The sequence below is a fragment of the Amphiura filiformis genome, chromosome 16 (assembly GCF_039555335.1).
Source record: "Amphiura filiformis chromosome 16, Afil_fr2py, whole genome shotgun sequence".
In the NCBI taxonomy this organism is placed as follows: Eukaryota; Metazoa; Echinodermata; class Ophiuroidea; order Amphilepidida; family Amphiuridae; genus Amphiura; species Amphiura filiformis.
Genome location: NC_092643.1, coordinates 47,433,215 through 47,456,115, shown reverse-complemented (window position 1 = coordinate 47,456,115; position 22,901 = coordinate 47,433,215). Strand labels below are relative to the sequence as shown.

The 22,901-nt window shown below is 36.4% G+C and overlaps 1 protein-coding gene across 1 annotated transcript in view; it reads right to left on the bottom strand.

Annotated features, from left to right (window-relative positions):
* LOC140136109 (signal peptide peptidase-like 3) overlaps nucleotides 1–22,901 on the bottom strand; it is a 105,953-nt gene that overhangs the window by 60,859 nt on the left and 22,193 nt on the right. The window contains 3 exon segments of the mRNA XM_072157815.1: nucleotides 5,336–5,414; nucleotides 21,123–21,239; nucleotides 22,749–22,855. Coding sequence (XP_072013916.1) covers nucleotides 5,336–5,414; nucleotides 21,123–21,239; nucleotides 22,749–22,855 — 303 coding nt within the window.

Genomic DNA, 22,901 nt, shown 5'->3' with positions numbered 1-22,901 from the left:
CGGTTGCAATGCCACGCATCATTTTATCTAAGGCAATTTCACTAGGAGCTGAGGACTGTAAACATTATGAAATTTGTGAAATTTATGCAAAATTATGCAAAGGAGCTACCAAATTTGCATATTTTTGGAACAAGTTAAAGGACCAAGTGCCAAAGAACACAAAATTTTGGTCCTGATTACATGGTCCGAACCCACAACCTTTTGATTGTGATTCAAAAAGCTCTTGCTAATCAGCTACCAAATTTGCATATTTTGCAACAAAAACCTACTGGAATTTGAAGACTGCTAATTCCCACCCCTCCACCAAATCACATCACTATACGCCATACTAGTTCCGAGAAATTGCACTCGCAACTTCAGACAGCCAAATATAATACCGCCAATGGATGCATCGGATCATGATAAGCAAGAGTTTTTTAATCACAATCATAAGGTTGTAGGTTCAAACTAGTCATCAGGGCCAACATGTTGTGTTCTTTGGCAATTAGTCCTTTCACTTGTTCCACTCCACCCAGGTGTAAAATGGGGAGCTGTTAGAGGGTAATCATACTGGCACTAACAGCTTTCATAAAGGTAAAATTTAAAATGTACACTATAAATTAGTCCCTAATAAATGCCCACCCTTCATGAAATGTCAAAGCCCATGGGCACTTATTAGGAACAATATGGTAACCTTTTTCATGAATCCCGAATCAATTTTGATCTATCACTATGCTGACCTTAATCATGTTTTCTCCATGCATTCTTTCATCAAATGTCATGTTCTTATACCAGGGTATCCCAACATCATGGGAGAAATTTTGAGTTAATATTGATTCCATGTATCACACACACACAGTCTCTTGTATGTAATTAATGTATTCTCTCGTCCCTAACCAACCACATCTGGTATGTTATTACTCAGGTGCTTAATGACAGTCCTGTATTAATACAGAGTCAGTGAAATATGCAAATATTTTTTTATTTCCTCTATACCGATCCTTGATTAAATTTTCAAACCTACGCACTGGTACTCATGGGTTGTAAGTAATGGATTGGCCACAATCTGAGGGACTCTCTAAATCTGCGAAATATAAATACCGTATTGTTTGTATTAAATGCCCCCTCTAATAAATGCCCCCCAATTTTTTCAATGAAAAATGGACAAAAATGCAAAAATTTCCATGCCATATTGTGTGAGTAACCTTAAAACATGCATCAGTGATGATTGCTAAATTGCATGGACAAAACCTATATTTATGACTCAAACTGTGATAATATTGTATTCCTTGCAGAGTCGCCATCTTGGATTTCAACCTGGAAACGAACGGAAGTCTCAGTTTAGTCGTAAATCCCTCCTTTCTACAGGAGCACCAAAACCCGATTTTGAAGTTTTTCTTTCTGACAATTTACTTCTAATAAACACCCCCTTTTGGAAAAATGCATGACCCCCCGGGTGTTTATTACAAACAATACGGTAAATATAAAAACACATGATTTTTGGTCGAAAATGTGATTTTTGGTCAAATACTATTTGCAAAAAAACTTTCAGTCCAAATCAATCTACTTCAGCCAAATGACTGTTTTTACTTGCACACAGCTATAAAAAAAATCCCCAAGATAAAAATCTGGATCCGTCAAGCTTCTAGAAGAGTGTGGGTTTTTTGACGTCTTATACAAAATTTATTTTGTCCAATACTGATTATAATTAATTCATATTTTGTCACTATCCTCTCAATAAATTGTTGACATTTCAGATATTGTGTGGGCATACTAATCTGACGGAAGCATATCAGCCATTTAAGCTTACAAATTATGCAAATGATAAAAGAAAGGAAAGACATTGAATGTTAATCTTGCTTCCTGTACCCTTTGTTATCATCAGTCTATCATCACAATAGATTCATTGTTTTACACCCCTTAGGTATAGAGCATTCACTTTCACACACCTTCCTAATGGATTTATCAATGAAATAAAATCAAATGGAATCATATCGTCTTGGGTTTTAGAACCACTAAATTGTATTAATCGTTTCCGTGTCATTCATCTCCGGAAGACTATTTAGACATCTTAGAGCAGCTTGGTTTCCTATACTATGATCAGCTCGTAATAGGCAAGAATTATTTGGTTTTTGCTACTGTGCGAATCAACCAAGATTCTTAGTCAGTGGGATTGGTCTATTACGTAGACACATAATCTGATTGGACAATCGCATGATTTTGGGTGTCGTCTATCAAGCTGTAGACGACCCCACGCCATCATGAGTGTTGATAACGTGTAACACGCTCATATGTACGCCTATGTATCGCGTTGTGTGCGTAAACGCAGTGCGGAATACTCGCACACGCTAGCAGTACGCGCATCAAAAGATGTGAAGTTGTAAACAAGTTTCGTTCATTTTAGAAAAAGGGGAGTTTTTATGACGGTAACTTAATTTTTTCTTTAAAAAGTAGCTTACAGTTATTAAAATAATATTTAACTGACTAAGAGTGAGATAAACAACAGGAATTTTTATTTTGACTATCCTCTACCTATGATAGATGACCGGCAGGTCCAATATTTTTATCATAGTGATATTGGACCTGCCTGTGGTCTATCACACGGTAGAGGATAGTCAAAATAAAAATTCCTATCGTTTATTCTCTAACTCTTACGCCTGTGTAAAACCACAAAAGTGGGTGTCAATCACGCATTATGCAAAGCGCAGTTCGCATAGGTGCTCCACCCAGCTGAACGTCATTCTGTATCAATCCACAATGTATGAGTCCCGCCTATTACAAGCTGATCAGAGTATACCTATTAAAACGATTTTCAGATATTTTTGAACAAAATATTTTGTCTAACGATCTATTTAACGTTTGAGGTTGGTAAATCACTGCTAATCACTTTAAAACATCTGTACATGAAAGCTGTTATCATAATTGAAGAGCTTAGTTTCAAAACCCCTTACATCCACTTGCCGAATTTTGAGAACACATCAAAAAATCATCAAAACAAGAGCGATAACCGCACCATAGCTGAACCATGTGGCTTTGGCAGTATATTGTGGTAGGCCTATACCACTGTCATCATTGCATTTAAATTTCAGCTCAATTGAAGCATTTTGAAAACTTGACATTTGACCCCTTTATTGGCCCTTAATGACCTTAAATGAATTTTAAAATATTTTAAACATGTTTAGAATGTCATAAGGATCATTATGCGTTTAAATTTCAGCTCAATCGGAGCATTTTGGAAAACTTGACCTTTGACCCCTTTATGACCCCTTAATGACCTTAAATGAATCTTAAAATGTTTTTAAAATGTTTAGAATGTCATAAGGATCATTGCATATAAATTTCAGCTTGATTGGAGCATTTTGAAAAACTTGACCTTTGACCCCTTTATGACCCCTTAATGACCTTAAATGAATTATAAAATATTTTTTAAATGTTTACAATGTCATAAGAATCATTGCATTTAAATTTCAGCTCAATTGGAGCATTTTGAAAACATTGACCGTTGACCCCTTTATGACCCCTTTATGACCCCTTAATGACCTGAAATAAATGTTTAAATGTTTTAAACATGCTTAGAATGTCATAAGGATCATTGCATTTAAAGTTGAGCTCAATCGGAGCATTTTCGGTTAAAATGACCTTTTTGACCCCTGTGACCCCAGGATGACCTCTGACGTTTGGAAATATTTTTATTATATTCTTTATGTTTTCCTCTTTCATATGACACCACTGTGGGGTCATACCTTCGTAACATTTAGAGATATGTCCATTTCAGACCAAATGGTTAGTCAGTTAGTAAGCTAGTAAGTAAGTAAGCTAGTAAGTAAGTAAGCTAGTAAGCTAGTAAGTAAGTAAGCTAGTAACATTCACTCATATAGGCTGATACCATTTCATGGTTCAGCAAAAATCATTGATATAAGGGAATTTTCAACAAAAGCAGTTTTAGGTGGGATGCTTGGGTAGGATGAGCATCCCACCAAAAACTGCTTTTGTTGAAAACCCCCATATATCAGTGATTTTTTTGATGATTTTTTTGTGTGTTCTCAAAATTCGGAAAGTGGATGTAAGGGGTTCTGAAACTAAGCTCTTCATATGTTTGTGCTAAAGTGGGATATATAGTGTGTCTCGTCTCAGGTTGAGAGTAACGCCATGTTGGATTTCACAGTGGCAGAATCGCATCTAATCCCGCAGGATGCATACATAGAAGGGTGATTTGTCCATACGCTGCTGATGCATACACTGCTGATGCAACCATGTGAATGCACTGATTTGAATCTGCCACTGCGAAACTCAACATGGCCTTACTTAGACGTTCTCCTTTCGTATCTCTTTCCTTGTTGGAAAGGTATAACGTTGAGGAGATAGGAACATGTACGAAGATCCGGGACCAACTCTGCCATGTTTGGCTGAGTAACGGTACATGAACACGGTCTTTTGTGCCTATGTAAATTAGTCATTGTGTAAAGCTGTGTTTATACCCATGGGTTACTCATCATCAGACTGAATCATTGTCGCTAACTACACAAGTTATGTGTACAATTTTAGAGAACGTTGACTGACAGAGGATGTCAATATAGGCCTTCACGTGTCGCTTTTGAAAAACAGCGAATCATGCGCATGCTCAGCAGGCAAATACGACGGCGATTTAGTACACTGATCAATGATCATGCGTGTGATTCAGGTTTCTGCTAAAGCGATTGAGTATAAATGCATCTTTAGAAATGACCGGTGATTGTGTGTTCTCAAGTGGGTTTTATCATGTTAATTAGTGACCTGACACACATTTGTACTGGTTTGATCAAGCATTGAAATGCTGTCATTTTTTGTACTTGATCGTTCAACAAATTTTTCAATGTAAGTGCCTCTGGCCCTAGTAGAAGTAAAAAACGGATACTTTGGCCAGAGTTCTAGGGCTAGCCTTACTCTCAACTTGATACGAGACACACTATAGTGACTCTTTCAAATCTGTGAATGCTATGTGATTTCACATTATTAATATGTATGGAGGTGGTTGGGTGTGTGATGGAGAGGTGTTGGCGCTGTGCATTGTCCTTGCAGTACTTTTGAGGACTTCAATGCTCCCGATGCAACAAGGACCTTGACAGTTCCGAGGACTTAAACATGTGTCCTCAGTATAGACTTTATCAGGAACGGCTGGTCCTACATGTATACCCCAACATATTACATTAAAATGTCATCTTCAATGACTTGCAAGGCCTTTGTTATTGATCCTTGATCCTTGGGTGTTCAAGTCTTGGTGACATCCGTGCTGGTCCCCATCAGGACCCAAGTGTGTCTCCTCCTCTCTGAGCTGCCGTTTAGACAAACAAACAAACAAACAAATAAAAGTACTTACTTTGTTCCTGTTGAACATGGTCTCAGTAAATATTGACACATTGGTAGCAAGAGAAAGGCAAAAGCCACGGTAGCTAGTACTGTAATTATCAAGACAAAAAAAGAGAAAGAAATTATAAAAATTTAAATCATCCTTTAATATAGCTGATGTTCTTAAAGACGAATCCAATGCGCCAGCCAAGTGACGGTCAGGATTAAGTCAGCCATAGCTGGGGGCCATCTGTGCCAAACTAGCTTAGTTTGTTTGGAGTGCGATCCAAGACACCCACTATCGCGAGCGCATCGGAGCGTGTAGCACTTGCGGTAAACGCTGCACGCCTGTGATACTGGCGTCAGTCGGATTCGTGTGTACCCAGCAAACACAAAACATTTTGCACAAAAGGTTAGAAAAGTTTGACAAAAAAAGTTTAAATGTCAGGTTATATAACAGGTATAAAATGTTTTCATAACATTCAAAAACAGTTTTTGAAAACGCGTGTTTTGAAAATATTTACCAAAACAAAAATCCAAAATATATCCTGTTTAAAACATCATTAAAATGTTAAATGTGTTTGCTGGGTAGTTGGTGTTGTTGTTATAAAGATTTCAGTAACCTGGCAATACAGACATTGAAACATGGAGGTTTTTTGTCACTTGCAATGTAAGCACTTTTTTTCTGTCTCAGTCAAACTTTGAACTTCAATTATATGTAATTACTATGCCCATTTAGCGACATTTGCCCAGTATTTTTTGTGGGACCTGAGAGCACATCAGAAATATTTAATTGCATTCTGAATACGATAATTATAATATCAATATTGTTTGATACCAGAAGGACATTCTTCATATTCAGAATGCAATTTGGTGTGTATCTGATATGCTCTCAGGTCTCACAAAAAAATAGTGCCCCTTTAGCGACATTTGCCCAGTATTTTTTGTGGGACCTGAGAGCACATCAGAAACACTAAATTGCATTCTGAATACGATAATTATAATATCAATATTGTTTGATACCAGAAGGACGTTCTTCATATTCAGAATGCAATTTGGTGTGTCTAATGTGCTCTCAGGTCTGACAAAAAAATAGTGTGCAATCGTCGCTATCCGATCCCTTAAGTCAATATCATTTTCAATGTCAAGTTATGCGTACTTGTCATACTGACTTTCATTTATTTAAAAGGTCATAAATAATTCTCTCTCCACCATTTCATAATTCCAGATCTGTTGGAGTAGATAACCGATGCATTATTTACGTCAAATATTTCAATAATTAATGAGATTGCCAATCTTCACTATCCACATATCGTCCCTACCATGAAAGTGAAGTGTTTTATTTTATAAAATTTTGATCCTACCGAAGAGTAACAACATCACAGGTAATATCAAATTGGAACACCTTGGGCTATTCCCGTTGAAATCCATACACCCCCTATGGAAGACATGACCTTAACCGCCCAAAATGCAATCATCCTTTCAGGTAATCTGTTTGAAATTCACACTCCCTGTGTCACTGTGTGGAAGATTAAGGTGATGTTTTCCACAGGGGGTGTAAGGATTTCAACTGAAATAGCGTAATTAATGCATAGCGTATAATTTGACAATCACTTATTCCCTGACCCTCGATCTGCACACACAGAAGTCGACTTCAAATGCGGCATCAAATTCAAATTGCGATTAAAGATTAGCATAAATTATTCAATGTTGACTTGATAGGGTGTTTACCAGGTAGTTGACTTCAAAACAAAATTGCGAATTTGACTTTTACATCATCATTTGCTCAAGCTTTAAGTAACCATTATGAACTTGACTTCTAATTGCGTGTTCGTTTACACTATAAGGTTTGAAATCCAGTTTGAATTTGACTAATGTTGCTCTGGGTCATGATTAGAAACGCAGTGACCCTGTTTACACACAAATGAGTCGACTTAGGCTCTGTAAAACGGGTCATAGTGTCTTACTTCACCGCTTTGATTCTGCTCAGTGCTCACTCACACAAACTGCTTGCCAAGGATAACATCGTAACCCCAGCCTTTGAGCCTTACCATGTTGGGTTTTTTTCATTGTTTCATTTTGTTTAAATTTTCTTTAGGAAATTTGTATAAGTTTGTTTTGTGGGCATACAGCGACCAAAAAAAAGAAGAAAAAAAGAACCTGTTTTACAGGCTGGCAGATCTTTCAAGCAGGATCAGTTGGTTTTTTCTGGAGGCTAAAATTACCCTAAAAGATTTTCTGCAAACATGTTTTTAAAATGTTCAGCCAAAATTAATCAATTTTGGCCCCAAAATGCCGGATTTTACATGATTTTTGCAAAATAAAAATAAAAATTCTCAAAAACATAAATTCTGGGTCGGTCGGGCCTGTAGAACAAGGTTTTTTTTTCATTGCCTATTATAGCAACTTTTCTATCCAGGGGAAAATACTAATGGTGAAGCCACCAAATTGTGCATGTGTGTGGTAGAAATCATAAATACAGAGCAACCATTACTCATTTTAATTAAGGCACATACCGTAATTCATTAAACTAAACGTATATCAATAAATAGATTTTCATTTAATATAATAAGCTCCCATATCACGCAGGTGATCGGGCATTTGATTTGTATTATGCATACATGTTACAAAGAACACATGCACATTATGTACATCCAAGTATGCATGCACCCCACACAACACACACACATAATATGCATTTACATCCACAAAGAACAAATTTATACTGTGGATGATTTTAATACTTTTTATCATAATTTTGAAAATTGCCCAGATTCATGAATCTAAATACAGCCCAAGTTATTAATGTAAATAAATTTGCATTTTGGCAATTTCAATTTTAACATTGAATTTTCTGTGGATTTGAAAAATGAAGTCCCCTGATCACTGTCCTGATCATTTGTAGATTGCAAAATAAAGTAATGTACGGTATAGCAGGAAATTTTTGTGAGGTCTTTTTTTTCTGCAGTTAATTTCAGAAGCAGTAATTTAAAAGAATATTTTTTAACTCCTAGGCTTCAAGGTGTAGCAGTTTGAAACAAGCAAATGACAGTTAACATCGCAAAAAATAATACAGTTAAAATATAATACAGTTAAAATATCATGCTAGTTAAAATATCATGCTACACAGTACATTTTGTACCAGCAAAAACTGGTATTTTTTTTTACATGTATCCTACTCAAATACGCCAAATTCTATTTCTTTGTTGATATATAATTCCTATTTCGATTAAGTTGCATTTTTGATTTTAACTAGATAATTAAAGATTATTTGATGAAATCATTTCAAGGCAACTACAACTTCCCACAAAAAAATCCAGAGCTTAAGGGATCCAAAATGAGCGTTTATTAGCGTTTAGACAGTATTTTTTGTGGGACATGAGAGCACCTCAGACCTATCGAATTGCATTCTGAATCTGAAGCATGTCTTTCTGATATCAAATAATTTTAATTTTTTAAAATCACAATATAATACAAATTTTATGACAAATTATAAAAATTTGATATTTTTCAAATTTTGATATATAACAGTCCTCAAGTAAATTATATATATCTAATGATATATTCTTAAAGTGTATGTAGCAGGGAGGAAAAGCCGACGGTCAATTGAAAATTTTGACCTTTCATATTGAAGATATGGATTTTTTCCCCAAAAGACCTAATTTTTTTGGTGTTTTGGGAAAAAATCCATATCTTCAATAATGAAAGGTCAAAATTTTCAATTGATCGTCGGCTTTTCATCCCACCTACATACACTTTAAGTATAAATCATCAGATTTATAAAGTTTACTTCAAGTACTGTTAAATATCAAAAATATAAATTTTAATGATTTGCCATAAAATGTGTATTAAATTTGCGAATTTCAAAAAATCAAAATTATTTGATATCAGAATGACATTCTTCGTATTCAGAATGCAATTCGATATGTCTGATGTGCTCTAATGTCCCAAAATAAATACTGTCCAAACGTTCATACCCCAGCCCTTAACATCCTTATAAAATGCATGTGTACGGCACTTGTTGTAAATTGGTTACTGCTGCAAGGATAAATGCATCGCTCAATGCACAATTGCAGCTTGCGATGAACCAAATCAAATTCATCATTTCTGACACCAAAGATAAGTCATCAATTTTCAAGTACAGGCTTTGCTTTCTAAATCCCAGCGATGTTTAGTCAATCAACTGTATGCCAATTTCACTCTCTGCATTGCTTCAGTATAAAACTTGCCTATTTGGTGCTCAATTTATTGAAATTTTGTGTCAATTTTCACGTTTAATAGAACAAATTTTATGCAAACAGAAGCAGTGAAAATACAGTTATTATTCATAAATTCTGAGACCGCATCAGATTGGTGGCAATGTTATCTTCTTGATTAAAATATAATCTAACGGAAGTACATGCATAGTGAAATATTCATCACTTCTGACGAACAAAATCAGATAGTTGACTTAAGTATATCTTGTGGGCACTGCTTTCTAATGTAAAGTGTAAGACAACATTATCATGTGCTACTAAGAGGCTATTTGGCTTGATTCATTTTTCATACTGCAATCATTTTAACATCTTACTTGTTTTGTAAACTCCATTTGCTTGTAAACTTGCTAGTTAGTTATATTAACTTGCAGACTTAATTGACTTTTTTGCAAGTTGTTAATTTTGCACTAAGCTACTAACACAAAGAGACATGAAAATTAATATTTGCAAACATTTCCACTTTTAACAGTATTTTCAATCAGCCCTGTTCTCATATTCATGGTCCACATTGCTTATGCAGCGAATACATCCATTGGTGAGAATATTTTTGATTTTCATGTAAATGAAATAAATTTTGTGCCAGTGGCCCTGTGATGCATATGGCACAGAATACAAAACAATTCAAAATAATAGGTAGTAAACTTAACATGCGTGTGGGCAAGTGTGGCTCTGCCTTTCATTGAGTCTGTAAATTCTTACTACTTTTTTACACTGGTAGTGGTACTGGTACAAATTTTTATTTGGTGATGATGTTTTTTTTGCATTGTTTGAAATACAATTTTATGATTACAAGTTCATTTACTGTAAATACGAAGCTCGGAGTAGGCCTAGATATACAATGTATGTACAATGCAGAAATGCTACTGAACAGCATGTGCTATTTACCACTTTAATTTAAATTCTACCGAGTTTAGAAGATTCTCAGTGTATCAACTGTCTATTTTGGCTGAGGCTGTCAATTTCCATTTAATGGGCTAAACATTTAAATGGTACAAAAATTGGCCCTTTAAATGTATGAACAGGTTTTTTTTCTAAATTATTAAAAGAAGTTTGGCCAAAAAAACCAAACTATTGGAGATCTAAAACAAGTCAACAATGGTTGATAACAAAGGTGGGACCCTTTTAAAATAATTTGAAATTTTTTCTTTTTTTTCTTTTTAAAGTGCACACTAAATTTGAAAAGTGTACACCGTAATTTTACAAGACTGTATTTTAATAAGTTCAAAATTTTAGTGAATGGAGACATTCAACATGCATTGAATTTGTCATAAGGGCAATTCCATGTTACTCGCGTTACATTTTTGATAAAATCAGCACATTGAACAAGGAGATCATTTATTCATCTTCCCTTCACATGTACTTACAGACCCAATGCTTCAAATCACATACATTTGTAATTTGTGAATAACTTGGTGAAACATTTATAGCAAAAATTGTGATCGTGACTCGCGTTACGAAAAATTACACCTTCAAAATTAGGCTTTTACTTGTTCAATATTTCTCCTCCAACAAACAGCTGCAGACAAAAGTTTATACCACTAAGTAATTACCTTATATCTCAGCTGTATTACAGAAACAAACACCAAGTATATTTGAGATTGGTATTTTTAAAATGGCCAACTTTAGCTAATTTGGTGCGTGACTCGCGTTACGTGACTCGCGTTACGCTCACTATTTTGATTTCATGGACCCACTTTGAAAGCTTTAAACACGCTCAATTTCATTTCCATTGTGGTCAGTTTTACTTTAGCACTATAAAAATACTGTAATTCAGCATTAAAAAGGACCCTCTCCTCTGGGGTGGGGTGGTGGTGGGGTGGGGTGGTGGTAATGGGGGCTAATGATGGAAATTAAAAAAAAAACTGGCAATTTGAATAAGAATACAATTTTCATATATATTTATTACATAAAATGCATTGAAAAACTGTATGGAAACATTCATATACACCAGGCACAAAAAGATACAGTTATAGTCACCCTTGCTGTTCAACAACCTGATCATTTTGGATTATTCTGAAATATACATTTTGTTAATTGGACTTTGCTTTCTCACTTGACACCCTGTTCATAAAAAAATGAACAAGAATTTACCACGACATGCGCCTCCAAACTCTCAAACCCCAAAATTAAAAGTTGCAATTTCAACGATTTTCAATGGGATGCATCGTTGTGTTGTACACAAGCACCACGGGCCGATCAATAAAGCACACAGTGTAACAGGCACAATTGAATCGTTAAAATTGCAACTTTCGATTTTGGGGGTTTGGAGGCACATATCTTTTCATGAACAGGATGTCAAACGAGAAAGCAAAATCCAACTAAAAAAATGTATATTTCAGAATAATGCAAAATTATCATGTTGTTGAACAGCAAGGGTGACTATAACTGATGAGTTTCTTTTTGTGCCTGGTGTATGCAAAACTGATATAGACCATTTAAGCTTTGCAAAATGGGTTCCTAAAATTTTTCCATATGTGCAAAGAGGGGTAAGGATTTTTTGGCAGGCCGAGAAGAGGATCAATCAATTTATGGCAGGCTGAGAGGGGAGGTCTGCTTATTGCAGAGCCCCTAGTAGCAAAATATAAAAGGCTGCCGCTGATCTATGTGGAACACATTCCTCAGACTTCATTTATTCATCTTCTCTTTACATGTATCAAATCACGTAAACTTGTAATTTGTGAATAACTCTATGTAACGATGTAACATTTATTGGCAAAAATGTGGTTGTGACTTTTGTTACTAAAATTACCCCTTCCAAATTGAGCTTTTACTTTTTCAATATTTCTCCTCAAACAAGAAGCTGCACACAACAGTTGATACCACTAAGTAATTACCTTTTACTGCAGCTATACTACAGAAGCAAACATTAAGTACATTTGAGTTTGGTATTTTTAAAATGGCCAACTTAGTGCGTGACTCGCATTACGTTACATGACTGTTACACTCACTATTTGATAACACAGCCCAATTTGAAAGCTCTTAACATGCTCTATTTAATTTATATTGTGGAATTATTCAACTTTAAACATGACCTTCTGTTCTGGGGTTAGGTGGAGAAACTGGGGTGGAATGGTGGTAGTGGGTGTTTATAATGGGTGTTTATAATGGAAAGTCAAATTGTGAATTTGAATTCACAGATGGGGACAAAAACGGTTTCCAGTCCTGCAATTTGTTAAGTGATGTACAATAATTATGAGTCCTGGGAGGGTAAAATTGGGAGGAGAAGTTTTAGTGATTATTTATGGATTATTTTCTAGCCCTACTGTATAGAGAGCTGTATAATATGTGTGACTTGCGTTACAATATCGTGACTCGCGTTACATTGTGACTCGCGTTACCATTTTGAATACTCTGTCTCTGGTGGTACAATTGTAGCAAACCAAAAACCTTATGAAATAATTATGAGTTATGACTCAAACCAGGAGGAAAATGAAAGGAACATTTATAACCCTTTAGATTTTTTACTGCATTAAAAGTTGTTCTTTTTGTGACTCGCGTTACATGCTTAACATCATACAACTTGCCGTGCCATCCTGACCATTACCAACACAGCTTCCTAATTTTTTATTTTTTATTTTGACAAATTATGTATCAAACAACACTATCACAAAAAAGAATTGTTTTTGTTCCATATATTAATGAGAAAAAAAATTAATTACTTTTGACTATCTGCTATTAACAAAATGTAGGAAAATACATTAAATCCTTCAAATCAATGAAAAAAAAATACTGCAGCTGATATTCATTTGAAAATTTCTTTTTTGTTAACTTTAAAGGGTGTATAATCAAAATATATCATCAATTATTGCCAATTGCAAAGTTCATATTTTTGAAAAAATGTCATTTTAACATGGAATTGCCCATAAGATATGACTGACATGACTGTCAGTGTCACCATTAAATAAAATATTCAAACTGTTAAATTATGGACAGTTCAGTGAAAATACGGAATGCACTTTTCAAATTTAGTGTGCACTTTTTAAAAATTATTTCAAATTATTTGAAAAGGGTTACAGCGACCCATTGACTTACTTTGGAACTCTAAAACATCATTTGATGAATGGAATGACTATATACATTTATACAATGTATCAGAGGAGAATGCATCCAGCCTACCTTCTCTTTTTTTTTCACATTTACAAGTTTAGCGATTGTTCTAAACGTTTAAACAGCCCTAAGACATTTAAACGTTTAATATTGATAGCCTTAATTTTGGCACAAACAATATTTTAATTTTGTAACAATTTCATTTTGTTTAACATAAACCATACCCCAAAGAAAGAGACTGGACATGGCTGATTGTGCTACTTATTTTCATATATGACATGCAGATATTCAAGTCTTAGTGTACAATGTATCTGTGTGTGTAATGCAATACACATTTTGACAAAAGTATACCCATTCAACTGGGAATGATTTTGTGTCAATTACATTACAATCCACAAAATAAAATAAAACATATTCGGATCAGCTTCAATTCTGATGTGAGACATCCACTCAGACTTGTAGCCATTTAAGTTAAGTCACCCAATGGTCACCTGTCTTGTCTCGACTTCAGTTGAAAACGCATCTTGAATATAAATCGACTAATTTACACATGTATGCACAAGAAAGGCAACAACCCCAACATGAGCTTGATATACAGTGAATGTTTTCGTTAAATGTCTTAACATGTCTTGGAAAAATACATTTTTAAAAACCTGTGATGAAGTAAACTTCTTTAGAGTTTTGAAATTAAATCAATATTCCTACACTTTATGAAACTGATTGAATTGTATCTTATAAGGTTTCAATTAAGAGTACTACACACCTCGATAAATTTGTGTCTATTTTTGCATTTTCTCAAAAACTAATAACACAGTGGTAACAAAGTTATGTATATTATAGGGGCAAGGAATCCAATTACTACAATGGAATTTCAGTGACCCAAGACAAGCGGTTCGTTATTTATGATAAGAAATAAGGTACCGCTAGGATGTACCTCATTTCCGATCATATATACTGAACCGCTTGTCTTGAGTCACTGAAATTTCAGTGTAGTAATTGGATTCCTTGCCCCAATAATATACATAACTTTTGTTACCAGTGTATTTTTATTTTTTGAGAAAAATGCAAAAATAGTCACAAATTTACCACAGGGGTGTAGTACCCCTTAAATCCAGCAATCCATTTTGAAGTGTTTTTTGATTCACTAGTGCACCTGCAGCTGTGAGAGCCCTGATGCTGTGTGAGAGCACTGGCATGATAGCGATACTGTGTGATGACCTAAGACCTCGGTGTAATTTCTTTCATGCTCCCCTCATACGAAGGATTCCACCCAATAGGGCAAAGTTTAAATTTAGCCCCTACATGACCTTTGACCTCGGTTGACCTCAATTTTGTTTTGGGCATATATTCCCTTCGTATCAAGGATTCCACCCACCAAGTTTGAGCCCGATAGGACAAAGTTTGAAATCCATGACCTTCGACCTTTGACCTCGGATGACCTCCATATAATGTTTTTCATGCTCCTCTCATACGAAGGATTCCACACACCAAGTTTGAGCCCGATCGGACAAAGTTTGAAATTTGACCCCTCCGTAATGACCTTTGACCTTGGTTGACCTCGATTTTATCACACGCATATATTCCCCTCCTATCAAGGAATCTATCCACCAAGTTTGGGCCCGATCGGACAAAATTTGAAATCCATGACCTTTGACCTTGACCTCCGATGACCTTCAAAACTACCCGATAAACAGCGCCCGCCCGTACCCATCTATGTCCGAAATATTGGAGCGATGCATCGAAGCCCGGCGAAACGCATTGCCGGACAGACACACAGAGCTCATTATTTTATTAGTACTAGTGCACCTGCTGCTGTGAGAGCCCTGATGCTGTGAGAGCACTGGCATGATAGCGATACTGTTTGACCCCAGATGACCTATGAGCTCGGTGTAATGTTGTTCATGCTCCCCTCATACGAAGGATTCCACCTATCAAGTTTAAGCCCAATATGGCAAAGTTTAAATTTAGCCCCTACATGACCTTTGACCTTGGTTGACCTCAATTTTGTTTTGCGCATATATTCCCCTCCTATCAAGGATTCCACCCACCAAGTTTGAGCCAGATAGGACAAAGTTTGAAATCCATGACCTTTGACCTTTGACCTCGGATGACCTCCATATAATGTTTTTCATGCTCCCCTCATACGAAGGTTTCGACCCACCAAGTTTGAGCCCGATCGGACAAAGTTTGAAATTTGACCCCTCCATAATGACCTTTGACCTCGGTTGCTCTCCATTTTATTTCGCAAATATATTCCCCTCCTATCAAGGATTCCACCAACCAAGTTTGGGCCCGATCGGACAAAGTTTGAAAATTTGACCTTTGACCTCCGATGACCTTTAAACCCACCTCACGAACAGCGTACGCCCGGTACCTATCTATATCCGAAATATCGGATCGATCGTCGACGCAAGAGCGAAACGCATAGCCGGACAGACTTACAGAGACCGCTCATTATTTTAGTATATTAGATAGATATCAATTCAAGTGTATTCAACTACTGTAAACATACTTTATTTCGCGGCAACTTTATTTTGCAAATTCCAAATTGTCCATGTTTTAATGGACACTTAATTTTGCGAACCTGGAAATTTTACCATTACTTTCAATGCAAAATGTATAGTTTCGCGGGTATATAATTTCCGCGAATATATGCCCCTCGCAAAATTAACAAAATTAAATCCCTCTCGAAATTAAGTACGTTTACAGTATCTTCCTATCTTAAAAGTTGCATAACCGAAGGTATAGAGCAAGAAAGACCTACCTGCAATAGCTGCCAGGTGTCATATGTGTACAATATAGAATGCAGAAATGGACAAATTGTCTACAGGGCAGCTATTGCAGATAGGCCTTATCATATTAACCATATCAAGGGTTTAGAGCAAGAAAGGCCTATCTGCAATAGCTGCCAGGTGTCATATATGTGTACAATATAGAATGCAGAAATTGTCAAATTGTCTATAGGACAGCTATTGCAGATAGACCTTTATTGCACCAAATCATTTATATATTGAAAGATATATTGCAAGCTGATCAATATTCTATTTGAATTTCCATTCCTTTTATAAATATAATTATGTATGTTTTCTGAGATATAATATAATTTGGTTATTTGTATAGTATTTTAAAATATGAGTTTGCATAATGAGGGCCTGCTTGGAAAGCAGTGCTAGTCAATGATAGCATTTATAGCTTCAATGAAGAGTAATTTGGAAAAAATCATCTCTCTTATCTGGTTGTCTGTTACATGTATATGCCAGTTTAGTGAGTTTACCACAGCTCACTTGTTCATTCAAATAATAGAGGTCGTGCGTATGACGTATCATACCGTAAATATGGCAGAGTACTCAAATGCATTCAACAAAAGCATGATTGCAATCATCTCACACACATAACAAATGCACTATGATCAAATAGGTTGATGACATCATTTGATTGAATAGACTGCACTGCGCCATGATTACGGTGAAGGACACCAGTTCAAATCCTTTGTTTGGAGCCAATCGATAAAAGCATGCAGGGCCTCTATATCTTGAGCTTCTTTAATTTCTTTGATTCTGATTGTCCCATATGTGACCTGCTATCACAAAATGATATTAACTAGTAAGTTGGTAGTTTCAAAACACCCTGGCTACTGCGTTGGTGTTCTTTGTTTCACACACACCTGTTCAAGCCAGAAGTATGTATGCATGTCCATTCTGTATGGGGGCACAATGGGCCATTGTAAAAGGACATACTACTGGCTTGTACAGGTGCGTGGCAAACAAAGACCATCAACTCAGTCAGTCAGGATGTCTTGAAACTACCAACTTGCGACTCTATTCATTTCATTGCAGTAGGTCACATATAATAGACCTATTGCTAATTGCGTCTTATGCCCCCTACAGTGAAGTGTGTAGGTCCCCTCATTCAAGCTATTTTAAACTTTTCATCAAAAAATATGATGAGTATAATTCTTCATTTAATTCTGATTCTCCCATATAATGTTAATTGCGTCTACGGTCTTATGCCTCCTGGAGAGTGACGTGTGTGGGTCATCTCATTCAGGCTATTTTATGCTTTCTTTTGATCTAAAAATATCCGAACATATCACAAATTAAACAATTCAAACATATGAAGAGAATAGTTCTGTTGCTTGTAGTTTATCTGTGCTTATCCACCACATGTTTCTGACATTTTGTTTTGTTTCTTTGTTTCCTATTTTTAGTGATATTTTGCACAAAAAAAGTATAGAAATCAATTTCATGTGATTTCACGATGACTAAGCATTTCATTATGTTCAAAGGTTCTGTATCCATAATGAGACTGCACAGCTATGAACTGTATAGTTTAATATTGATGAGGTTTTGCTAGCTCACAGCAAAATCTCTTGTCAAGGCAGTTTTTCTCTGCAAAGCCACAGGTAGTAAATGAAGTCTTGTTGTTTTTTAATATGGTTTAGTGGAGTATAAATATAAATATGGAGTATTCTCCCCTCTTACAGGTAAGTAACAAGCTCGATAGAATTGTGGAAGCGATTATCTGACGGTTATCTGACGGGGCTATTATTTTCTTTGAAAGGGGGGTCAAAATGCTTTTAAAAAATGTTGAAATTTCCATGCTATCTTATGTAAGCTTACCACAGTCCACAGAAGATCGGCAATTGCCGAAAATGACATCACAAACCCGGAAGTGATTGATCCTACAGTTTGTCCACTCTGAAGTACAAAGTGACAATGCACGCGTATACAGTGCGTAAAGAGTGCGCAGTGCTGCGTCTCTGATGCAGGTATACGTGCCTTCAAAGTCGGTACAATGTGTGCGTCCGCGTCTGTACTTTGTACTTTAGAGTAGACTGACTGTAAGTTCATAGTTTGTCATTTTGAATTATTGTTGTAAAAAAGACCTAATAAATGTCCCCTCTTTTGAAAATATCACGCCCACCGGGATGTTTACTGGAGTAAAATTTGGTAGTTTACTATGACAGGCAGGTAAATTAAGAGTGACGTGGCATTACCTGTCTGAAGTTGTCCTATACATTAATAAATCAATTAGACATGATGAGATTTCAGAAAGTTTCAGACGGATTTAAAAAAAGCATATCTCCTGGGGATTCTACCTGATCAGACTTTTAAAATGGCTAAACTGTTAAGTTGTAGCAAATTCAACAGACAGGATACTAAATTGTGTTAATTCCACACAAGGGGGAGTTAAGAGCCATCAGGTAAGCCTACTGAATACTCCCACACAGCTAACAGTTTACTCCTCCTGACAATAAGTGTCATCCTTTTATGTCTGTCTGCCCTCACATGTATAACTGCAGTATCTGCTGTATTGCTTATCAGCAGATACTTTGCTTTACTTTGGGTTCTTGCTTTGTTTCTTTGTCTGAGGTGTCGTCTGCTAGATGTAGTCTGATTCTTTTCATTTTCTTCTTCCTATGTTCAGTGTGGTTTAATGTTGTTTTTATAAATGTCTGCTATCCCAAGAACAAATGAAATATCTGCTTTGTTGCTTACCAGCAGATACTTAGCTTTACTTTGGGTTGTTGCTGTCTTTGTTTGTACGAGGTGTCGTCTGCTACAGAATTTTGCAATGATTTTTCACACTGTCTGATTTGGCCCAGTTTATGTCGTAAACATGAAGTCGGGTTCTGATTGGCTAAGTGAAACATGTCATCCTCACATCGGCACCTCATTCGCCGATCAATCTGTGTGACGTAGGCATGATTTTACGCGATTGGTCGGCCAGTACGATAGGTCTTTGCAACATAGTGTAGATGTAGTCTGGTTCTTTTCGCTTTCTTCTCCTATGTTCAGTGTGGTTTAATGTTGTTTTTGTTAATGTCTGCCATCCCAAGAAAAGTTAAAATATCTGCCTGCTTTGTTGCTTATCAGCAGATACTTTGCTTTACTTTGGGTTGTTGCTGTCTTTGTTTGTCTGAGGTGTCGTCTGCTAGATGTAGTCTGATTCTTTTCATTTTCTTCTTCCTATGTTCAGTGTGGTTTAATGTTGTTTTTATAAATGTCTGCCATCCCAAGAATAAATGAAATATCTGCTTTATTGCTTATCAGCAGATACTTTGTTTTACTTTGGGTTGTTGCTGTCTTTGTTTGTCCGAGGTGTCGTCTGCTACAGCATTTTGCAATGATTTTTCACACTGTCTGATTTGGCTCAGTTTATGTCGTAAACATGAAGTCGGGTTCTGATTGGCTAAGTGAAACATGTCATCCTCACATCGGCACCTCATTCGTCGATCAATCTGTGTGACGTAGGCATGATTTTACGCGATTGGTCGGCCAGTACGATAGGTCTTTGCAAAATAGTGTAGATGTAGTCTGGTTCTTTTCGTTTTCTTCTTCCTATGTTCAGTGTGGTTTAATGTTGTTTTTGTTAATGTCTGCCATCCCAAGAAAAGTTAAAATATCTGCCTGCTTTGTTGCTTACCAGCAGTTACTTTGGTTTACTTTGGATGTATTATTCTGTGTTATTTAATTGTAGGTACTAGTAGGGGTAGAATGAGAATCTAAGACCAGCCAATTTTGCATGCTATGGAGCCTGAAAACAAACCACCGTGAATCACATATTTGACACATGTATGGAGACTACCATTGGGGTGCTGGGAAGCTTTGCTATCCCAATCAGCAATGCCTACAGTGCGCGATCAGTTGTTCCAGGATACCCGATGGCAGGATAATGGCAGCTTCCATTGCTATTGCTAATGCCTACTGCTGAAGCAGCAGTCTACCCCGGTACAACATATTACTATACAAGAAGACATATTGAAGATACATCTCAGTTCAAAATGCAGTACTTGTTTTGTTACACATTTGCAGATACTGTCGGTTTACTTAGGATGACATATATTTAGGGTCTTCAAAGGCGTCTCTGCATGACGCATGACCTGTTAGTCTACTGAAGGCAAGCTTTTTCTGTGATGCTCCTTTCAAAAAACTTTTTCAGTTTTTTAATCAGAACTATAGCTGACTAGGTTAAGTCAACACTGTGAAACATCAATAAAGTGGCATGAGGGGGAAAAGAGAAGGTAGGTACGCTAGATGCATTCTCTTCTGATACATTGTATAACTGTCTATATTATAGTCAATCCATTCATCAAGTGATGTTCCTCCACATACTGTAAACAGTGCTTTACATATAAGGCATAAAAAGAACACACATATTTGCTTTAGCTTGTGTAGTGTGTGATAGAGAGAAAAGGTGCAAGAGACATCTCGGACAGACAGACACTATATGTACCCATCGCCAAACAGACATAGTTTTACACACCTTGCATTCATATTATCCAACACAATACTTCACTAAGATCCACAACATGCTCATCTATCAGGCAGAGTTCTTTAACCCTAATACATTTGTACATTCATTGAATGACCTTAGAAAATTTGGGTCCAAAAACTCAATACTCTGCAACTTGAGGTCAAATTTTGCACTCTGAGTGTTTAATTGAGGTTATTGAACTATGCCATTGGGATGAGGCCATTGTGGTCCATAGTACTTGTTGAATTGGTTTCTTACCTGCTGTACACACTGCGAACACCATTTGCATGGAGTCAAAAAAGAAGAACATTACCAGAAGTGAGATGGAAGCACCAACAGGCAGAAACATTGCCTGAGTTGTATCTATACTGTGAACTGAAAAAAAGAAACAATATACACAAATTCATTATCAGGAACCATTATACATAACATGGGTCCATTTCAGTAACAGTTTTGACCCACTTGGCTATTCCACTTGACATACACCTCCCTATGGAAGACAAGCCCTTAATCTCTCACACAGGGGGTTTAGATTTCGAACGGAGCTACCCATTCAGGTAACCTCATTTAAAATTCACACTCCCTATGTGGGAGATTAAGGTCATGTCTTCCATAGGGGGTGTATAGATTTGAAATGGAATAGCCTTACAAGTCCCAAACCCACTGTAGTCCCAAACCCATGGTATCTCTTCGTCCATAATGTTTGTTAAAGTTAGCATGGGTTTCGACTTGTGCTTTAATATGTTGAGTTATTGATTGGTTGAACTATGATGGATTATATAAGCCTAGGAATTGTAACTCATCACAACTGCTAGTGAAACCCAAGGAAGTTCTAGAGCTGGGATTCCCCACCTTTTGCCCTATACACATATTCCTAGGCATAGTCTTGTGGTCCCCCACCCCCTCCCAAACAACCCATTACTTGTGAACCCTCGTTTATCGTATACACATTTGTAACACAACCTGCAAAGGTCTAATCAAGAGCATTACTGCAGTTGTCTCTATTATAATATTTGGCTAGGTTCTTTAACAGTGTCTGACTGCTCTTCCTGATTATCACATAAAAAGAACTATATTAGGACTGGGTCATGCCATGCTACACAGGTTGATTGGCTAATGAGGTGCCGATGTGATGATGACATGATTCAAATAGCCAATCAGAACCCCATTCATTAGGCTTTTAGAGGTATGGCGGACACAAATGGGTAAAGGCTTTTGAATTTGGCGGGTCTTACCCATATTGAATACTGCCCTCCTATTGTGTATGCCATGCTTCGAAAAGGCTAATGTTTACACTTAAAACAGCGCCAATTTCGACAGACCACTGAAGAACCTTCTGAAAACTCATGTTGGTCATCCACAATGTACTAGGTAAGAAAGCATGCCTTAACTTGTGAGAAAAGACAATCTGAATTCTGATCCGGCAAATCACTCAGTTTAATAGAGTGTTCACTCCAAATGCACTATTTGAAAGAAAGTCACTGCACTCAATAAGACTGGATATGTCAATAGCAAGAATCAATTCTACATATCTGACCAATATTAAACATCAACAAGAACATGTCTCAATCATCAAGTTACCTGTTGTCAATTCTGGGAAAAGGGATAGTATGGTCAGGGTGCAACAACACTGCTCAACTTTTAATTGTACATCACAGAATTAAACCAGAAAACCTGGACTCGACATCTTGATACACCCATGGGGCAAGAATTGGGGTAGTGTTTTGCTCGAAATGCACCTCAAACTAACTGGTGCTTTTGGGTGATATTCGCACACAGTAAGCGCAGTTAGACATGCTTCATGGCAAGATGTTTCTTTACCTTCTCTTTAGTACTGCTTTGAATTTTTAAAGTTATGAAAGTCTGAATAAATGTATGATTTACCATTTTCATTGTTTGGTGGTGTGATAGTATTTGGACTATTTGTTGGTAATGTTTCTTTATCTTCTCTTTGGTTCTTCTCCTTCTCCTCCTGATCCATATTAAGGGATCTGAAAGAAAACATAAGTATATGCATTGGTTAGACGGTAATGGGTG